The sequence below is a fragment of the Oryctolagus cuniculus genome, chromosome 6, assembly GCF_964237555.1.
Source record: "Oryctolagus cuniculus chromosome 6, mOryCun1.1, whole genome shotgun sequence".
In the NCBI taxonomy this organism is placed as follows: domain Eukaryota; kingdom Metazoa; phylum Chordata; class Mammalia; order Lagomorpha; family Leporidae; genus Oryctolagus; species Oryctolagus cuniculus.
In genome coordinates, this window is record NC_091437.1 from 85,911,846 (window position 1) to 85,933,792 (window position 21,947).

The following is a 21,947-nucleotide window of genomic DNA, read 5'->3' on the forward strand; positions in this document are numbered from 1 at the left end:
AAGGGCAGACTTCACTAGCTTTTCATGTTTCATATTTTTTCAATTTGGAAATTTAACATAAAGAATAGAAACATTTTCTATGTTTACAAAATAACCCACTAATATTTTAAATTAAAGCTGTTTGGCTTGTGATATTAAAAATAGACCCACCACCAATTTTTAAGAATTTTGAAACTGATGGAAGTCAGTTTAGGACAAGGAGAATAAATGTCTGTAGAGTACTTAGCACTTACTCCAGCGTTTCCAATGAAACAGACTCTTTACTTGAAAAATCACTGGAGGGACTTTGTTAGATTCTTGGGCTGTGGCCAGGCCCTTTCAAAGACCTACTAAATCTTCGGGTTGGGACTTGGGAATCTGCATTGCTTGTGATTGTTAGGCATTGACTTGGTACTTAGGTACCAAGTTTTCACAACACTGTGTCCCACCAGGGTACAGTGAGTTGGGCCGCGTGTAAAGGAAGAAGATAAGGTGACTTCATGTGGGAATTCCAACAGCAGCCTTATTACACAGTGGTGCTGTTCTTTGTATGCCCCAAATACCTACACAAGGCCTTAAAATGCAGTATTTTATATCTGCTTTTTATTCATTAAACAAATATTTAGGGGCCGGCACTGTGGCACAGTGGGTTAACGCCCTGGCCTGAAGCACCGACATCCCATATGGGTGCCAGTTCTAGTCCCAGCTGCTCCACTTCTGATCCAGCTCTCTGCTATGGCCTGGGAAAGCAGTAGAAGATGGCCCAAGTCCTTGGGCTCCTGCACCCACGTGGGAGACCCAAAAGAAGTTGCTGGCTCCTGGCTTCAGATTGGCGCAGTTCTGGCCGTTGTAGCCAGTTGGGGAGCGAAACATCGGATGGAAGACCCCTCTCTCTCTTTCTGCCTCTCCTCTCTGTGTGTAGCTCTGACTCTCAAGTAAAAAATAAATAAATCTTTAAGAAAAAAAATAAACAAATATTTAATGAATCTTACCTGAAGGGATCATTCTAGGTGCTTTGGAGGTTGAAAAGATAAATGAGAGTCAGAACTTGCCCTCAAGGAACTTTGTTTATAAATGAGATTAAAACGGGCATCTAAGTAACTGGTAATAAAATAGTAAAGTTAGTAGTAGCTAGTAATATTAAAGTTAGTAGTATTCCTGGTCCCTATTCTTTTTTTTTTTTTTTTAAGATCTATTTATTTTATTTGAGAGAGAGAGAGGAGTCTTCCATCTGCTGATTCACTTCCCAAACAGCCACAGTGACCCAATCCAAAGCCAGGAACCAAGAGCTTCCTCTGATCTTCCATGCAGGTGCAGGAGCCCAAGGACTTGAGCCATTTTCCACTGCTTTCCCAGGCTGTAGCAGAGAGAAGGATTGGAAGTGGCACCCATGTGGGATGTTGGCGCTGCAGGCGGTGGCTTTACCTGCTGCACCATGGTGACAGCCCCTGCATATGCAACTATTTTTTTAAGTTTCTTGTCTCTTTCTCCTCAGTTCATAAGCACAGGAACCTTTGTCTTTGCCTTGGAGATAAGAGTATATGTGTGAAATAAAGCATGATTCTTGCCTTTGGAAGCTTACAGTATAAATTTACAGTAGTAAGAAGTGGAAGGGGCCAGCACCCTAGCATATAGGGTTAAGCCACTGCTTTTTACTCTAGGATCCTACATGGATGCTAATTGGAGTCCCAGCTGCTGCACTTCCAGTCCAGCTCTCTGCTAATGTACCTGGGAAGATGGCCCAACTGCTTGGGCCCTGCCAGTTATTTGAGAAACTGGGTTGCAGTTCCAGGCTCAGCTTTGGCCTGGTCCAGCCCTGGCCATTGCCACCATTTGGGGAGTAAACCAACAAATGAAAGATCTCTTTCTCTGTGTCTCCTTCTGTCTCTGTAACTGCCTTTCAGATAAATGAATAAAATCTTAGAAAAAGAAGTGATGGTAGTATTTATAGTAATAGTAAACATTTGTTGGATTCTTTATTGAAGTTTTCACCATGTGGCAGACACTTTTAAGCACATGTGAAGCATTAACTCATTTGATACTTTCAATAAGTATATGAAATAGGTACTGTTTCTCTACTTCTTACAGATAGGAAACTAAGGCATTGAGAAGATAACTTGAGGTTCTGTTAATAGTGATTTGCAGAGCTATGATTGACTTCACCATGGCTTCAGGGTCAGAAATCTTAACCACAACTAAAAAGTGTATTTGTATAATGTAAAATGCTTAGAACAGTGAAGATCAGCACAAGAGCACAGATCAGCTCTGTATAATTTATGCATTGTTATTGGGGATTATTAATTTTTAGTGTTTCAAAGTTCATAGGGGCCAGTGTTATGGCATAAGGGTTTGAGTTGCTGCCTGTCGCTCCCCCTCTTCGTGGAGGAACGACACTAAACCCTGCCTAGGCTTCATATCCGAGTCACGGCACCATTATGTCGCTCCCCCTCTTCGTGGAGGAACGACACAGGACCCTGCGCTGTTCTTTCGTCTGCTCGGCCCTCCCCGGGTTTGCTGCTGGTTCTTCCCGGGTTGGCTACTATCCCTTCCACCTCCGTGGAAGGGCGGTTCCCCCTGGCCGCTTTCCCCACTTCCGCAGGGGAGCGGCACACCGCCGGCCGGCTCTTCTCGGGGGCTGCACAGGTGTTCCTTCAGCTAGATGTTCCCCTTAGATGTTCCTTCGTGCATGCCGTCTCTCTCCTCCTTTATAGTCCTCCTCTGCCAATCCCAACTCGGCTGCCCACACGCCGAGTACGCTGCTCTCCTCCAATCAGGAGCAAGTCCTACAGTTTATTGGTTGAACTGGAGGCAGCTGTGCAGAAGCTGTTTACTTCTCTCCCAGCGCCATATTGTGGGAGAGCAGATGCATAGAATAAGTCTTAATTCCAGTAACTCAGTCCAGTCCGGGCTGCTCCCCACAGATCCCCCTTTCTTTTTATTTTTGGCGTTGATACGCGCCTGTCTTCGGTGTCCCGCGGCACACACTCTGCTCTACTTGCTAGAGTTGCCACAGGTTCTTACAAGTCCTATCAATCAGGCAAACCGAATCCGGGTCCTCTCTTCGCCATGTTGTGAGGAGGTTTTTAGGCGCTGATGCGTGCCTGTGTTCGGTGACCTGCGGCTCATACTCTGGTCGAGCCACCTGCTGGCGCTTACCGCCTTAATCAGGCAGACCGAATCCAAGCTTTCTCATTGCCGTATTGTGGGGGAGACTTATTAGTGTTGGTTCGTGCCTATCTTCGGTGACCTGCAGCTCATACTCTGGTCGAGTTGCTTGCTGGTGCTTACCGCCTTAATCAGGCAGACCGAATCCAAGCTCTCTCATTGCCATGCTGTGGGGAGGCCTTACTTCTCTATTTTTCTATCTCCGGGCATTCCTATTTCTCCCATTCCACGTCTATCTTCCAGCATTCCTATTTCTCTCACTTTACTTCTAAACTTCTATTTCTCTTATCCCTGCAGCTTCCCGGCGCCTCGCCCTGCCGGCAGGCTCCGCCCCGAGGCTATTTCTCGGTGGCTTTCCGGCTGAGCCGCTTCAGCCCGCGTCTCTCTCATCTGCGCTGCTCGGCTTTGCGCGCACACTCCGCGGTCTCGCACTTAACCCTTTCGTGTCTGAACCACGGCCTCGCGCCAGCCCCGCGTTCCCTATGTACTTGAGCCCTGCACGCTCTGTCTGCGCGCGGCAGCCTCCGCGAGTCACACAGCGTAGCTTACGTGTCCGCCACTAGCATTCAATCTAAGTTCCCCGGGCTAGCCTGGCGAATTCAACCCAGCATACGTCTCCGCCCCGCGATTTGGCTTCCCGTCCTTTGCTCCCCGGGCTAATCAGACGGATCCCAATCTGGCTTACGTTTCAGCTTCTGGTTTCAACTTTTCGCCCCCTATTCCCGGGCTAACTTGAGAACCCCAAAGTGGCTTTCATTTCAGCCTCGGCCTGCCCCCCGCGGCTTCAATTTCCCTAACACTTTTCTCTACCCGGTATGTTTCCCCAAGATTTCCTCCAACAATACTCCTCCCTCATTTCTCCTGGCCTCTCCCCACAGTCCGCGTCCGAGTCTGTTTGTTCTAGCTTTCACTTTCGCTTTCGACCTTAGAGATTTCTCCCAGCTTCCCCCCGTAGTCCGTATCTGAGTCTATGCCTAGGCTTTCAATAGCTTCTTCCGGCACCCTTTTCGTCCGGCTTTTCCCTAGGCTGTTTGCTAGTCTCTCTCTCCGGTATTTTCCCAGTTCTTCCCATTCTTTCCCTCCTAGGTTTCCTATCCGAGTCACGGCACCATTATGTCGCTCCCCCTCTTCATGGAGGAACGACACTAAACCCTGCCTAGGCTTCATATCCGAGTCACGGCACCATTATGTCGCTCCCCCTCTTCGTGGAGGAACGACACAGGACCCTGCGCTGTTCTTTCGTCTGCTCGGCCCTCCCCGGGTTTGCTGCTGGTTCTTCCCGGGTTGGCTACTATCCCTTCCACCTCCGTGGAAGGGCGGTTCCCCCTGGCCGCTTTCCCCACTTCCGCAGGGGAGCGGCACACCGCCGGCCGGCTCTTCTCGGGGGCTGCACAGGTGTTCCTTCAGCTAGATGTTCCCCTTAGATGTTCCTTCGTGCATGCCGTCTCTCTCCTCCTTTATAGTCCTCCTCTGCCAATCCCAACTCAGCTGCCCACACGCCGAGTACGCTGCTCTCCTCCAATCAGGAGCAAGTCCTACAGTTTATTAGCTGAACTGGAGGCAGCTGTGCAGAAGCTGTTTACTTCTCTCCCAGCGCCATATTGTGGGAGAGCAGATGCATAGAATAAGTCTTAATTCCAGTAACTCAGTCCAGTCCGGGCTGCTCCCCACAGCTGCCTGCAGTGCCAGCATCCCTATGGTCACCCTTTATAGTCTTGTCTGTTCCACTTCTGACCCAGCTCCCTTCTAATATGCCTGGGAATAGATGGATGGTCCAAGTACTTGGGCCTCTACACCCATGTGGGAGACTCCGATGAATATCCTGTTTCTTGTTTTCAGCCTGGCCCAGCCCTGGCTGTTGCAGCCAATTGAAGAATGAACCAGTGCATGTAAGATCTCTCTCTCTCTCTCATATATATATGTGTGTGTGTGTGTGTGTCTGTCCCACTCTCTGTAACTCTGCCTTTCAAAAAAATAAATTTAAAAAAAGTTCCTAAGAATAAAGTCACAACATAAAAATATTCATTGGTGCTTAAACTATTCTTAATTCAGTTATCTTTCTAAGTGTTTCCCTCCAGACAAATCAACATATTTGACTATTATTTGCTATGAAAATAAATGATGGAATAGTACAAATCTCACAAAATATATAGAATTTCAAAAAACCATGAAAATGTTAGAATGATGTTTGGATTCCATATAATGCCATTGCTGACTAATGGGGCCTGGCCTTCAGATTAGTAAACAGCTAAGAATAAGAAAGATGTGATGCTTGCTTTCAGAGAATTTGAAATACCAAGAATTAGAAAGGTTCTTGGGAAAATTGGATAAACAAAATTGGAGATGTGGGTATTACAGTGTAATGGGTAAAGCTGCCAACTGCAACAGCAGCATCCCATATGGATACTGGTTCAAGTCCCAGCTGCTCCAGTTCCAATCCAGCTCCATGCTAATGCACTGGGGAAAGCAGTGGAAAATGGCCCAAGTGTTTGGGCTCCTGCACCCATGTGAGAGACCCAGATGAAACTCAGAAATCCTGGCTTCGGCCTGACCAGTTCTGGCCCATTGCAGCCATTTGGGGAGTGAACCAGCAGATGGAAGATCTCTGTCTCTCCCTCTCTGCTTTTCAAATAAATTTAACAACAACAACAACAAAAAACACAAAAACAAAGAAAAAAAACTTGGAGAATTTTTGCCAATATTATTTTAATTATTTATTATGCTGCAAAACAGACACACTTTGAGAAAAGTAATGCACAGAATCAAAGCCCTCTGGCATGAGTATACTCTGTTCAAGATACAGTTGTAATTGTAAGTTAAAACGTTATGTGCAGAGCCCATGCTGTGGTGGTGTAGGTTAAGTCTCTGTCTATGGTGCTGGTATCCCAGATGGGTACCGGTTCAAGTCCCAGCTGCTCCACTTCTGATCCAACTCTCTGCTGATGGCCTGGGAAAGCTGTGGAAGTTGACCCAAGTCCTTGGACCTCTATACTTATGTGGAAGACCCAGAGGAAGCTCCTGGCTTCAGAATAGCCCAGCTCCAGCCATTATAGCCATTTGGAGAGTGAACCAGCAGATGGAAAACCTCTCTTTCTTGTAACTCTGCCTCTCAAGTAAATAAATAAATATATTTTTTAATTATGGGTAAATTTTATTTTAGTATTATTTAGATTTTTAAGACGAAGTTCAATCAAAGGTTTCTGATTACTGTTTACAATGAGATTTTTGGTTCCTATTTTAGTAATTTCATTTTAGAGGCTTTTTTTTAACCACCCAGAGAATAAGAGTAAATTATTTAAAGAAAGTATCAGATCTGAAGAGATATTTATACATTTCTTATGGTAAAGTTACTATTTTGCCTGTACAAAATAGTCACATAATCATTCATTCCAAAGACTCATTTTAAAATTAATCCTCAATTTAGAGTGTTTTTCAAATACAAAAGCTTGGTATTTTGATGAAAAGGTGTTCTTTCTGCGCATTTGATCAGTTGTACTGGTTAGATAGAAGTTCTCAAAGAATCTATACAGCAGCCTTGTGGATTAGCTGCTTTATCTGAACATTGATATGTCTAAAAGCTGTTGAATTAAGACTTGTATTTGACTTAAGTCTGCAGAGATGTGGCTTGCTTAATTTTGTAGAGGTCATTGTACAGAGAGCAATTAAGCAGGAGGTCAGTGCCATCATCTGGTTGAACAAGAGTGCTTTTTGTTTTTAAAATGCAGTAAAATTTTTCTTCAGATTTCAAATTAGCATGCTTGATCATAAATTGACTGTCCCTTCTTTCACAAAGTACAGGTCTGTTGGCCATTATGCTCATGCTTGGTGACACAGTGTTTGCTATGTCCCAACATAAAAATCTGACTTATACATTGGAGGAGGATGTGTTCTCTATTTTGTGTTTATCACATTTATGCTCTTTGTGGAGTGATGAATTCATTGTTTTCCATTTAGATATAAGCAGATATTCAAATATTTAGCTTTAAATCCAATCCATGAAAACATTATAAAGTTTTAAAAAGGTCTAAATAATAAATTGTAACTGCTAACTAGTTGATTAAGAAAGAAAGTTAATGATAATGTGATTTGATTCTGATTCCCTGTATACTTGGCAGAACTGTGTACAAAAAGATGACATGATTTGTGCAAAGTTACACAGTTGGTTAAACCCCACCCAGGTGAGAAAGATTCAGAAATGTCTATATCACAGATTTTCTTCTTTTTTAAATCAATCAGCAACTTACACAAATTTTCTAATAAGAAGGATATGAAGGCAACCTTCATACCCTTGCTTTTTAGTATCTACTGTTTGCTGGGAATATAGCATTAAATGTCATTTCTTTGGCCGGCGCTGCGGCTCACTAGGCTAATCCTCCACCTGCAGCACCGGCACACCGGATTCTAGTCCCGGTCGGGGCGCCGGATTCTGTCCCAGTTGCCCCTCTTCCAGGTCAGCTCTCTGCTATGGCCCAGGAGTGCAGTGGAGGATGGCCCAAGTGCTTGGGCCCTGCACCTGCATGGGAGACCACGAGGAGGCACCTGGCTCCTGGCTTCGGATCAGCACAGTGCGCCGGCCGCAGGGCGCCAACAGCGGCGGCCATTGGAGGGTAAACCAATGGCAAAAGGAAGACCTTTCTCTCTGTCTCTCTCTCTCACTGTCCAGTCTGCCTGTCAAAAACAAAAAAGTCATTTCTTTATCAAGTTTATGTTCTTTTTTTTTTTCTAAGATTTATTTATTTATTTGAAAGGCAGAGTTAACAGAGAGGCAGAGGCAGAGAGAGAGGTCTTCATCTGCTGGTTCACTCTTCAAATGGCTGCAATGGCCGGAGATGGGCTGATTCGAAGTCAGGAGCCTGGAGCTTCTTCTGGGTCTCCCATGCAGGTGCAGCAGCCCAAGGGCTTTGGCCATCTTCTTCTGCTTTCGTAGGCCATAGCAGAGAGCTGGATCAGAAGTGGAGCAGCTGGGGCTGGAACTGGCACCCATATGGGATGCCAGCACTGCAGGCTGTGGCTTTACCTGCTGTGCTGTAGCACAGTCCCTATAGTTCATATTCTGTTGAGTCACATTCTGTTGTGGGAGAGTTGATAAAGCCTAATGATATGGTGAATTAAAAATAATAGCTTTTAGGGGCCAGCGCTGTGGCATAGCGGGTAAAGCTGCCACCTGCAGTGCTTGCATCCCATATGGGCACCAGTTCAAGTCCTGGCTGATCTATTTCTTTTTTTTTTTTTTTTTTTAATTTTTTGACAGGCACAGTGGACAGTGAGAGAGAGAGACAGAGAGAAAGGTCTTCCTTTGCCGTTGGTTCACCCTCCAGTGGCCGCCGCGGCCGGCGCACTGCGGCCAGCACACCGCGCTGATCCGATGGCAGGAGCCAGGAGCCAGGTGCTTATCCTGGTCTCCCATGGGGTGCAGGGCCCAAGCACCTGGGCCATCCTCCACTGCACTCCCTGGCCACAGCAGAGAGCTGCTGGCTGATCTATTTCTAATCCAGCTCTCTGCTATGGCCTGGGAAAGCAGTAGAAGATGACACAAGTCTTTGTGCCCCTGCGCTCATGTAGGAGACCTGGAAGAAGCTCCTGGCTCCTGGCTTTGGATCGGCCCAGCTCCAGCCGTTACAGCCAATTGGGGAGTGAACCAGCAGATGGAAGACCTCTCTCTCTCTCTCTCTCTCTCTCCCCCCCCCCCTTCTTTCTGTGTAACTCTGACTTTCAAATAAATAAGTAAATCTTAAAAAAAAAATAAAAATAATAGCTTTTTTTTTTGAGGGCCTTCCTGTTGAGCACACTGGTTTATGGGTGGTACTAGTTTGTAAGAATCAGTATTCAACTAGAGAAACAAAATGAAAAAGGTTTGTGTATGTTTAGATAGAGATTGAGGATGAGGTTGAAGTTGGTTTAGTGTATGTGATTGTAAGGACTGGGCAGACAAATCTGAAATCCATGAAATAGGCTGTAACCCATGGGCATAGCCAAACTTGCTGTCCATGGTTGAGTCTAGCCTACCCAGCTTATCCAGAAATCTCTCTTCATTTAATGTCAGCTGATTATAGATTTTTATATAAAGATTTATTTATTTATTTATTTATTTATTTGAAAGTCAGAGTTACACAGAGAGAGGACAGGCAGAGAGAGAGAGAGAGAAAGTCTTCCATCCGAAGGTTCACACCCCATTTGGCCGCAATAGCCGGAGCTGTGCCAATCCGAAGCCAGGAGCCAGGAGCCTCTTCTGGGTCTTGCACCCAGGTACGGGGGTCCAAGGATTTGGGCCATCTTCCACTGCTTTCCCAGGCCATAGCAGAGAGCTGGAACAGAAGTGGAGCAGCTGGGTCTTGAACCAGCGCCCATATAGGATGTCGGTGCTTCAGGCCAGGGCGTTAACCCTCTGCACCACAGCACCGGCCCCTGATTATGGATTTTAATCATATCTACAATGCCTCGCAATAACAGTTAGATTATTTTTGGATTGGGTAGTTGGAAAGAGGTCTATCCAAGTTGATGCATCAAAAAAACCATCATTTTGTTTTTTTCATTTTCTTTAAAAAAAAAAAGAAAACTATTTATTTATTTGAAAGGCCGAGTACAGGAAGAGATCTTCCATCCCCTGGTTCACTCTCCAGATGGCTTCAATGGCTGGGGCTGGACTGGGCTGAAACCAGAAACCAGGAGCTTCTTCCAGGTCTCCCACCTGGGTGCAGGGGCCCAAGGACTTGGCCATCTTCCCAGGAGCTTTAGCAGGGAACTGGAACACAAGTGCAGCAGCTGAGACCCAAACAGGTGCCCATATGTGGTGCTGGAGTAAAAGGTGGCACCTTAACCCACCAGGCCACAGTGCCAGCCCCCTGTTATTTTCACTTTCATTGAAGTATATTATGTATACAGAAAATACATGGTCCCTAAGTATAGAGCTTTAAGAATTTTTATAAATTGGATATAGGTAACCAGCACTGTATGGGGTCCCTGTTATATTTATTTGCTTCATTTGCTTCTTACAGCAGCTCATTGAGGTGTATGGATTTCTGAGGCTTAAAAAGCCAAGTGCTTTGCACCATGTTACAGCTAGTAAACAACACAGCTAGGATTCTAAGGAAGGCTCTGAGGTGTACATGAAACCTCAGGCTGAAATTGATTTATTGGTGTGTGTGATTGTAGAGGCTGGACCATTAGTTCTGCTTGGGAATTGTGTGTAGTCTTTGAAACAGAAAAATCTGACTAATTCTAGAAGGTATAAGAGTCCCTGAATTGGATCTTAGAGCATGAATTTAGATTTGCCAAAGAATGAAAAGCTCCTTGGTAAGAAGTACCAGGGAGAGAATATGGTATAATTTCAGAGGATGGAAGGTAATTTGTTGTACTTAACAATAGGGTCTTTAGACTCTGTTACAATAATATGGTCTTATTAGAATAATAATTCTCACCTCAAATGCAATGGACTTTGTTCCCTGTTTTGGAAAATTTGAATTTTTATAATTTGTGCAGTAAAACATGAGAGTTAATCACAGCTGCATTTTAGCAAAAGTTTTCACAGTGGTTTATAATATAGGTTAGAAGGACTGAAGGTAGAATGAACGAGTCTTATGCTCCAGAACTACAGCACCAAGGATTAAGAGGAAGGGAGGGCATGGAATTCATGAAGACATTCCAGACAGAATTGATGAAATCTGTGTACCGTTAGAGGTGGGTGATGAGGGAAGAAGAAGAATTAAGGATGATTCTGAGTTTACTGTTCATGTGATCCATTGGATAGCAAGATTAGGAAATATTGGAGAAGTTGTTTTGCTTTGTTATATGTGAGTGGGATGAAGTGAGGGTTGATTGGGGTAATGGTAGGAGAATGAAAAATGAATGAATTGGGCTATGCAAGTTTGAGTTTCAGACCTTAAGGAATTAAAGTGGAAATGTTAAGTAGGGGTTTGGAAATAATTGGAAGGAAGTTATAATGGTGGCTAGAGAGGTGGATTTGATCAGCACTAAATAGTTTCTTTCTTTTTTTTTTTTTAAGCTTTATTTGTTTGAAAGAGTTACACAGAGAGTGAAGGAGAGGCAAAGAGAGAGAAAAAGAGGTCTTCGAGGCACTGGTTCACTCCCCAATTGGCCGCAATGGCCAGAGCTGCACTGGTCTGAAGCCAGGAGCTTCTTCTGGGTCCCCCATGCAGGTGCAGAGGCCTAAGGACTTGGGCCATCTTCTGTTGTTTTCCCAGGCCACAGCAAAGAGCTGGATTAGAAGTGGAGCAGCCAGGACTTGAACCAGTGCCCATATGGCATGCCAGCACTGCAGGCGACAGCCCTACCCGCTACGCCACAGCGCCGACCTCTAATTAGTTTCTAAAAATAGATTGTGGTTATGGGACTCAGGTAAAAAAGAAAAGGTGCAACAGAAGAGTTGGAAACCTCCCATATTTCAGGAAACCATGGAAGAGGAGCAGTTACCATGGAATGAAAACATTAAGGATATAGGTATAGCTTGACAAAGCCAGGAAAGATCATTTTCAAGGAAAATAATGCAATAGATTGTATATTTTATTAGTAGGTCAAATAAGATGAGTACTGAAAACAAGTTGGCTATAACATTTGGTAATTTGGAAAAGCATTGATGAGTGTGAACCAGATACTTGATTATTTCAAAACAAGTTTACTGAGAGTTAATATAGTCAGTGTCAGGGCTGGTGCTGTGTTGTAGCAGGTAAAATTGCCACCTGCAGTGCCGGCATCCCATATGGTTACCGGTTCAAGTCTCAGCTGCGCCACTTCCAGTCCTGCTCTCTGCTATGGCCTGGAAAAGTAGAGGATGGCCCAAGTGTTTGGACTCCTGTACCTGTGTGAGAGACCCAGAGGAAGCTCCTGGCTCCTGGCTTCGGATAGGCCCAGCCCCAGCCATTGCAGCCATTTCGGGAGTGAACTAGCGGGTGGAAGACCTCGACCTCTCTCTGCCTCTGCTTCTCTCTAACTCTGCCTTTCAGATAAATAAATCTTTAAATATATGTATATAGTCAGTGTCAACAAATACCAGATAACTAAGCTATCTGTAAGTAAAACCACCTCAACTAGATTTGTAGTTAAGGACACCTTGGACACCTAAATATTCACTACATCAAGTGATAATTTAAGTGATTACCTGAACTAAGAATATGGAATCTTTAAGCAACTGAAGAGCAAGCATTTTTTACATTTAACCAGCACTTTGACAGAATAATATTTGTATTACTAGAGAGATGTTCTTTATTAGGTAAGGAAAGTTTTTCAGGCTATTTAATCACTTAAGTGATTACCACTCTTCTTGAGGTCCCTGATAAAACTTGTGATTTTTTTTTTTAAGATTTATTTATTTATTTGAGAGGCAGAGTTAGAGACAGTGGAGAGGAAGAGAGAGGTCTTCCATCCACTGGTTCACTCCCCAAATGGTCATAACAGCTGGAGCTTGGCCAATCCTAAGCCAGGAGCTTCCTCTGGGTCTCCTATGTAGGTGCAGGGACTCAAGCACTTGGCTATCCTCCACTGCTTTCCCAGGTCAGAAGCGAACCGGCACCCACATGGGATGCCAGCACTGCAGATGGAGGTTTAACCCACTATGCCACAGCACCAGCCCCAACTTGTGATTTCCAAACACAGTTTTTTCCTAAACAATCTGAAAAATTATTGGCTGTTAAAGAACAGAATATTCAGATCTTAATTGTTCACCTATTTTGTCCTTTGATGCCTTTTCAAAAAGGATTTTACTTTATCCTGAGCTTTGTACATAGAACAGATTCTTTTCATATGCTTCATAACTGCCTTTTGGTTTATTAGAGAGATTGATGTATTTGAGGGAAAGCAGGAGAGAGAGAGAGAAGAGAGGACTCCCATTGCCTGTAATGGCCAGGACTGGGCCAGACCAAAGCTCAATCCAGGTTTCCCTTTATGGGTTGCAGGAACCCAACTACTTGAGTCATCACTGCTGGCTCCCATCTGCATTAGCAGGAAGGGAGAATCAGGAGCCAGAGCTGGGAGTTGACCATGTACTCCAAGGTGCTACACAAGCATCTTAACCACTTAGGCCAAATGCTTGCCCTTGAAACTGACTCCTTAGAAAAACTGTCCTTTCATCTTCTTATACCTGACAGGCTATTGAAAAGATTCAACAATCTGATAAAATGAGTTTAACTTTGAGCCTCTTGTAATGTAACAGGGAAGAAAACTTTCTTAAGATCACATGCTTTGCAATTCCAGTTGATTTTCAGTTCACTAGAACCTTAAACATTCATAACATTTTGAACAAATAAAGCATTTCCTAAAACAAAACCATGTATTTACAGTTTTTTTTTTCATTTGTTACTGGACATTTTTACATTCTTTAGCTTTTCTTTTTTTTTTTTTTTTTTGTTTTTGGGGTTTTTTTTTGTTTTTTTTTTGTTTTTTTTTTTTTTTTGACAGGCACCATTAGATAGAGAGAGACAGAGAAAGGTCTTCCTTCCATTGGTTCACCCCTCAATGGCTGCTACGGCTGGCGCGCTGTGCCGATCCGAAGCCAGGAGCCAGGTGCTTCTTCCTGGTCTCCCATGCAGGTGCAGGACCCAAGCACTTGGGCCATCCTCCACTGCACTCCGGGCCACAGCAGAGAGCTGGACTGGACCAAGAGGAGCAACCGGGACTAGAACCCAGCACCTAACCAAGTGAGCCATGGCGCCGGCCCCATACATTCTTTAGCATTTTGTCACTAGAACCCAGCCATTCAGTAGTGCCTTCTCTGTACCATATGATAGATAACAGGTAACAATATAGTGATAATCTCTTTTCTCTTGGAGATAATAATCAAGAAGACATTTGAAATGCCTAGTTTGTCACTCTTTCAGAAAGATCTCTATTCCTTTAGTCTAATTAAATGTCTTGCTACTCTTTATCATAGCACTTCAGTCTTTTCTTTCAAATCATAGTTATTTTAATATTGAAAATTACATTATGTATATGTGTGTATATATATATATATATCATTTGAGTGTTCATTTTGTTTCTCTGCCTACACTAAACTTTAAGTTCCATACACAAGAACCATACTAGTTTTCCACTCTGTCTTCAAATCTCTAGTGCAGTCAATGCTTAACATTCAGCAAAGACTTTGAATTAGTCAGTGAATGATGACTATCTAGTATTTTGTAAAAGTGCAGGATGCTGTCAATTAAGCAGACTTAACTCCAGTGTAAGAATAAGGAGTATTTTTTAGAGGACCTGAAAATGAATAGAAAGGAGGTGTTGTCTTCAATACCCAGTTCTCCATAGCATGTAGGGGATATATAGGGAATTCCTTTGAATTTAAGAATCTGGACATTATACCAGACCTGAATGAAGTCAGTTTTAGTAGAATGAAGGAATACAATTCAGATTATAGTTGCTCATTAGATTAGCAAGAAAACAGCAAGCATTTCACTTGTAAGATAGGTCTCAAATACCTATTGTTTAGGGAATATGATACAATGAACCACAAAAAGAAGAAATTATGCTTTAAATATTTTCAGTATTATGCAAAAGGCATAAGTGAATGAAACTTACTACATGAGTGTTGTGGGACAGCTACTTGGAGTACTTGACTAATTGTCCTTTCACAGGAAACATTGAGTGAATAAGAAAGGGTGAACAACTTCCACCTAGATCTTCAGTCATTGAATTTCTCAATAAATTAGAATACAGAGAAGTTGTGGTAGGTTGCACACAGAGCACCAGAATCCCTGGCTACCACTTGTCCTTTCACTTTTGTAAAGTGTTTCTTAGTTTGTGTGAGTTTTGTCTCTTAATTGTTTTTACGTTTTTAACTTTCAGGTGTTGGTAAATCATGCTTATTGCTACAGTTTACGGACAAGAGGTTTCAGCCAGTGCACGACCTTACTATTGGTAAGTTTTACAAAAGAAATGAGAAGCATGAAAATTTTTGAATAGTTTAAAGATGCTAGAGGGTCCATTCTTGTGGTGATAATTCCAGAATCAGTAAAATCAGACTTGTTGCCTTTGAGAGTTTGGTCTCCTTTTCTTTTTTTCTTTTTTTTTTTTTTTTTAATGTGTAGTAAAAACATTTACCAAACTTGGGAATGGTAGAATGCAGAGAATGCAAAAAGACATTTATATTAAAATTTCTGTTACATCTCTTGGTGAGGCAAGCAATTGAAAGACAAATGGAGCATTGTGGTACAAGTGGGAGAACTGGACCAGCTTGCTCAATATTGTTGAATCAAGATGCTACCACTAACCAGCTGGGCAAGCCACTTCACCATTTGTTATCTAAGTTTCTCTGTCTATACAAGGAGAATAATAGTAGTACCAACCCCAACGAGTAGTAAATAAATGTAAAACATTGGAACAGTGCCTAGTACTGTTGTAGACTTACCTATAATTACTAAGAAAAGTACCATTTTATAGTTGTGAATAGTAAAGATAATTACTGGTAACAAATAGTCAACAGATATTAGCTGTTATTATGTAAAATACTGGTATTACCTAATTTTTATTAGTATACAAAGTTGTAAAGGAGTAAAACACTAAAGTTTAGATAGTCATTCTGTTTGGAGGTTCTTGTTTGTTTAAAAATTACATCCTGAAAGCCAAAGAATCAAGTTGGGTTATTCTTCTAAGTCTATTTTAAGAGCTAGAACTTAGTAAAATATGCAGAAAAAAGGTAATTTGACAGCTAGTTACTGTTTACAACTGATTATTTATTTTTTGTTATTGTTTGGCAAATAGAGTTATACAGTGAGAGAGAGAGACAGAGACAGAGAGAAAGGTCTTCCTTCCGTTGGTTCACTCCCCAAATGGCCACTATGGCTGGAACTATGCCAATCTGAAGTCAAGAGCTAGGTGCCTCCTCCTGGTCTCCTGTGCCAGTGCAGGGGCCCAAGCACTTGAGCCAACCTCCACTGCCCTCCTGGGCCACAGCAGAGAGCTGGACTGGAAGAGGAGCAACTGAAACTAGAACCCGGCACCCATATGGAAGGATTAACCAAGTGAGCCACGGCACTGGCCCCTACAACTGATTGTTTAATAAATCTTTAGCCAATGACTACCTATTTGCCATTGATTTTATTAACTTGCTATTTATAGCATTGCTCTCATATCCTATGTATTTTTTAAAATATTATTTATTTACTTATCTGAAAGGCAGAGTTGCAGAGTGAGAGAGGTCTTCCATCTGGTAGTTCACTCCCCAAATGGCCACAACAGCTGGAAATGCGCCGATCCAAAGCCAGGAGCCTGGAACTTCTGGGTCTCCCGCATGGGTGCAGGGGCCCAAAGACTTGAGCCATCTTCCACTGCTTTCTCAGGCCATAGCAGAGAGCTAGATTAGAAGTGGAGCATGGCCGGTGCCGCGGCTCACTAGGCTAATCCTCCGCCTACAGCACTGGCACCCCGGGTTCTAGTCCCAGTTGGGGCGCTGGATTCTGTCCCAGTTGCTCCTCTTCCAGTCCAGCTCTCTGCTGTGGCCCGGGAGTGCAGTGGAGGATGGCCCAGGTCCTTGGGCCCTGCACCCACATGGGAGACCAGGAGGAAGCACCTGGCTCCTGGCTTCGGATCGGCACAGCGCGCCGGCCATAGCGGCCACTTGAGGGGGGGGGGGGCGGTGAACCAATGGCAAAAGGAAGACCTTTCTCTCTCTCTCTCTCTCTCTCTCTCTCTCACTGTCTGTCCCAAAAAAAAAAAAAAAAAAAAAAAGGAGCAGCTGGGACTTGAACCAGTGCTCATATGGGATGCCAGCACTGTAGGCAGCAACTTTACCTGCTACTCCACAGTGATATCCTCCCTATTTTTTTTTTTTTTTTTAAGATTTATTTATTTATTTGGAAGAGTTACAGAGAGGCAGAGAGAGAGAGAGGTCTTCCATCTGCTGGTTCACTCCCCAGTTGGCTGCAGCGGCTGGAGTTGCGCCAATCTGAAGCAGGAGCTTCTTCTGGATCTCCCACATGGGTGCAGGGGCCTAAGGACTTGGGCCATCTTCTGCTTTCCCAGGCCATAGCAGAGAGTTGGATTGGAAGTGGAGCAGCAGGAACTCAAACCAGCACCCATATGGGATGCGGGCACTGCAGGTAGGGGCCTTAACCTGCTGTGCCACTGTGCTGGCCCCCTCTCCTATGTATTTTTAAAATGCAAATTCAAATATAGAAGAGTGTCAAATTATTAGATTAATAGATTTAAATAAACCACTTGTATTTTATGGATATATTAAAACCTTTCATTTGTAGCTGTCAGTAAGACTGTTCATACTCTAATTTTGGTGCCTTCAAGTATATATGTGAGTACTTCAGAAAGTTCTTGAAAGATGGTATTGTAAATTCAAAAAAATTGAAATCCATGCATACTGTATCATAATGATGGATAAAATGGGCAATGCTGTTTCATCCTGGTTCTCAGGACTTTTAACTTTTGGGAACTCATTTTTGTTTAGGATCTGCTCTTTGCTCAATAGATTAGTACTAAGACAACTAGCCAAACAGTATTGGATGCTAAACAAAATCTTAACTATAAATTTCTGATACATACTGGCATGCCCATTGGAGAAGATAGGCCTATGCCTATTGTCAGAAATTGGCATAGGTTATTCTTTGTAGAAATATGAGGGAGCAGACCAAAGAGACATCCTAACTCAGCTAAAGCAAAAGTAGAATTTATTGTTTTTACTATTCAGGAGTGTCCCACATAACCTGAGGGCAGAGAGGCAGCCGTATCAGCCTGGAACAAGAGCTTAGAGCTCTTAATGGCGGGAGCACAGGAAGTTCTGTGTCTCCATTTCACATCCTTCCTTTCTTGTCCCTCTCTTTTTTCCCTTTGCCAGTTCCATTTCTTTCTTATTGATCAGTAATTGTATTTTTTCTGTCTCCATGCTGGGAAACCCTTGCTATCAATAGCTCCAAAGTTCGTATCCCCTGCTAGAGAGTAGATTCTCTTATACTCAATTCCAGGTTCCTTAGCTCATTGGCTTAACTTGCTTCAGGTCCCTTCACCCTTTGTTCTTTCAGCTTCGGCCATGGGTCCAAAGTCATACTCTGTACAACAATGGTAACAAATTGGAGGGGGGTACAGTTTTATCAATAGTCATAAATAGCCATCCCCATAATTCCCTCACATATAGCCATCCTAACTAGTCCTTATGTGCTTGTCTTTAGTCTAATGTAATAATCACTTCTCTGCTGTATCACTGACTCCTACATTTCTGATTTTTCTGTCTCCCACTTTTGCTTTCTGTTTTTACTAACACATAATAATACCATATCCCATCAAGTTCTTACTGCTCTTTCCAGTACTTTTTTACACTCTAACTTTTCTTCTCATAGTGTACCATTATTTGATAGCTCCACTCACGGAAGTTCTTGCGTAAACAACTAAGTGTGCTTACCCAGACTATAATTCCTACTTATAGGAAATGAGATTTGTATGCCCATGCTGTGGGGAAGCATTGTTGACTGGAACAGAAGAACTATAAAACGTGCTGAAAAACAGCCAAGATAGAGTAACTGTATAGGCCAGAGCTGAGGAATGCCCCACCCAAAGGCTGTATAAGTTCTCTGAAATCATTTGATTTGGGCCTGCCAGGGCAATCACAGGTGGGACTCAAAATGCAATAAATCAATAGCAGGCTAATTTTTAAGTTGATAATTTTGTACGGCCCACAAATGATGTTTTAAATATCCAGATGGCCTTGGCAGAGAAAAGGTTCCCCACCTCTGATTTGGGTACTCAGTTTCAACATAATGCTGAGCACCAACTTGGGTGATAAATGGTGGTGTCCATAGTAGGTCCTGTGTTAGGACTTCTTTGTGATCAGAGTCATTCCCCCTAAAAAGGCAAAGTAAATCTTATGGAAGATAATTAAAGGTGGTTCAATCTGTTACTTGCTGTGTGTTCAGGTAAACTACATCCAGTGGACTTTCACAAGGTAGATAAATCATAGTCTGACCATTATCAGAGTAAAGATGGTAGCTACCATGAACTTATCTTTTAAACTTGAATTTCATTGTAGGTCCTGTGAAGTGGATGTGTGTGTATTCAACCCAGGCACTGTGCAAAGGGTCTCAATATTTAGTATGTCTCATGATACTTTAGAAAATCCATAAATTTCTCTGAAATAAACTGAACTATTTAAGATCATATAACTGTTCTCAAAACACTAATAGGGCCGGCGCCGCGGATCAATAGGCTAATCCTCCAGCTAGCGGCGCCGGCACACCAGGTTCTAGTCCTGGTTGGGGCGCTGGATTCTTTCCTGGTTGCCCCTCTTCCAGGCCAGCTCTCTGCTGTGGCCCGGGAAGGCAGTGGAGGATGGCCCTGCACCCCATGGGAGACCAGGAGAAGCACCTGGCTCCTGCCTTCGGATCAGCGCGCCAGTCGTGGTGGCCATTGGAGGGTGAACCAACGGCAAAAGGAAGACCTTTCTCTGTCTCTCTCTTTCACTATCCACTCTGCCTGTCCAAAAAAAAAAAAAAAACCACTAATAGGTACTTAATGTTCATTATTGATGATGAAAATTAATGCCTTTCCCACTGAAAGGCAATTTTGAAAGTAAAGGCTGATCTAATTGTTTTTCTCACCCCTTCCTGCCTGTAGAGAGTTACATGCAATATAGTTGTTACACATTGAATGCTGCCAGTCAGTCAAGCTAAATTCAGAGCAATAGAAGCAGTATGTATTGTTAATTATTGTTTCTGCTTCTGCAGAAGGCCACTTAACATTTTTGACACCTATCACAGAAATTTATTTTTGAAACATACTGTTAGCAGATTATTAGCACATATTTTTATTTTTTTAAAAGATTTTATTTATTTATTTATGTGAGAGGAAGAGACAGAGAGGTCTTCCTTCTGTTGGTCCACTCCCCAGATGGCCTCAATGGCTGGAGCATGCCGATCTGAAACCAGGAGCCAGGTGCTTCTTTCTGGTCTTCCACACCGATGCAGGGGCCCAAGGACTTGGGCCATTTTCTGCTTCTTCCCCAGGCTATAGCAGAGAGCTGAATCGGAAGAGGGGCAGCCAGGACTAGAACTGGCACCCATATGGGATGCCAGCGCTGCAGGTGGAGGATTAACCTACTGCGCCACAGCGCCAACCGCTTAGTACATATTTTTAAAAGAAACATTAGAATGTTTGCTAAAATAGGCATAGATCATATGTTGACTCTGCTGCATATTTGTGTGATGAATAGATGATAAAACAATTAATACTGGTTTATAATCAAAAAAAGTTTTAGATGCTACAAAAGAGAAAGTAAAAGACCATAGAAGGTCAAGAAAGAGTCTAAAATGTTCTTTACGCTTTGACTGTCTATCTCATTGAGAAGTAAGATAAAGCCTATTTACAAAGTAGTTTCATAGATAGTCACATTGAAGGTTTAGACTAGAGCCTTGCAACTCAAGGATGGCTCCTGGGCTACTGCAGTGGACCAGCACCATCAGTATCACATGGGAACCTATTAAAGACTTAATTGAGTGATAATTTGTATTTTTAAAAAGATTATTTATTTGAAAGGCAGACTGAAAGAGGAGGGGAGAGACAAAGATCTTCCATCCACTGGTTCACTCCCCAAATGCCTCCAACAGTTGGAGCTGAGCCAGGCCAAAGCCAGGAGCCTAGAACTCCATTCAGGTCACCTACATGGGTGGTAGGGACTCAAGCACTTGGGCCATCACCCACTGCATTTCTGGGCAAACCAAGAAACTATATCAGAAGCAGAGTAGCTAGAGAACAGTTCTCTGATATGGGATAGGAGCTTCTCAAGTCTTGGTTCAACCTGCTGAGCCGTAACATCCACCCCCATAATTTGCATTTTAATAGAATCTCCAAGTGATTTCTGTGAGCATTTAAGTTTGAGAAGCATTGGAGCAGGCTGGGTTGAGGTGCATTGCATCAGGTTAAGCTACCACATGCAAAGCCAGCAATCTCGTGTGAGTGCTGATTGGAGTCCCAGCTGCTCCACTTCTGATCAGCTCCTTGCTACTGTGCTTGGCAAAGCAGCAGATGGCCCGAGTGCTTGGGCCCCTGCACCCATGTGGGAAACCAGAGGGAGTTCCAGACTTACAGCTTCAGCCTGGCCCAGCCCCAGCCCTTCCTATTTGGGGAGTGAACCCTCCTCTTTCCATTCCCCATAATCTGTCTTTCAAATAAACAAGTAAATCTTTAAGAAGAGAGAGCGAGAGAAACATTGGAGAAATTACTTTTTTTTTTTTTTTTTTTTTTTTTTGACAGGCAGAGTGGACAGTGAGAGAGAGAGACAGAGAGAAAGGTCTTCCTTTTGCCGTTGGTTCACCCTCCAATGGCTGCCACGGCCGGCGCACCGCACTGATCTGATGGCAGGAGCCAGGTACTTATCCTGGTCTCCCATGGGGTGCAGGGCCCAAGGACTTGGGCCATCCTCCACTGCACTCCCTGGCCACAGCAGAGAGCTGGCCTGGAAGAGGGGCAACCGGGACAGAATCCGGTGCCCCGGCCGGGACTAGAACCCGGTGTGCTGGCGCCGCTAGGTGGAGGATTAGCCTATTGAGCCATGGCGCCGGCTGGAGCAATGACTTTTAAGTATTGATGACCCAGCTGGAAATATGTGGTATATTGTCTGTCTTGTGCACACATGTAAGCGCACACCCGCACATATCCTGGTTTCTCAGTTCCTTTACTTTCTCTTCTCCAGTGATCTTGCTTCTGTCCTCCCTCAACTATTCACTCTTTTGGTCACAATTGGTACCTTCACATTACCAATACCTGAAACTACTCCACAATTGCAGTTTGTGCATATGGCTATTTAAACTATTCCTGCTATGCTTCCTGCTTACCCCCTACAGTTTCTAATGCTAGCAATTCAA

General features: G+C 43.5%; 1 protein-coding gene across 5 annotated transcripts in view; it reads left to right on the forward strand.

Moving 5' to 3' along the window:
• RAB2A (RAB2A, member RAS oncogene family) overlaps positions 1 to 21,947 on the forward strand; it is a 95,559-nt gene that overhangs the window by 23,521 nt on the left and 50,091 nt on the right. For 4 of the 5 annotated variants that reach the window (XM_051843285.2, NM_001101702.1, XM_051843284.2 and 1 more), the window contains 1 exon segment: positions 14,935 to 15,006. The exons of the other annotated variant lie outside the window; for it this stretch is intronic. In XM_051843285.2, coding sequence (XP_051699245.1) covers positions 14,935 to 15,006 — 72 coding nt within the window. 5 annotated transcript variants of the gene reach the window in all.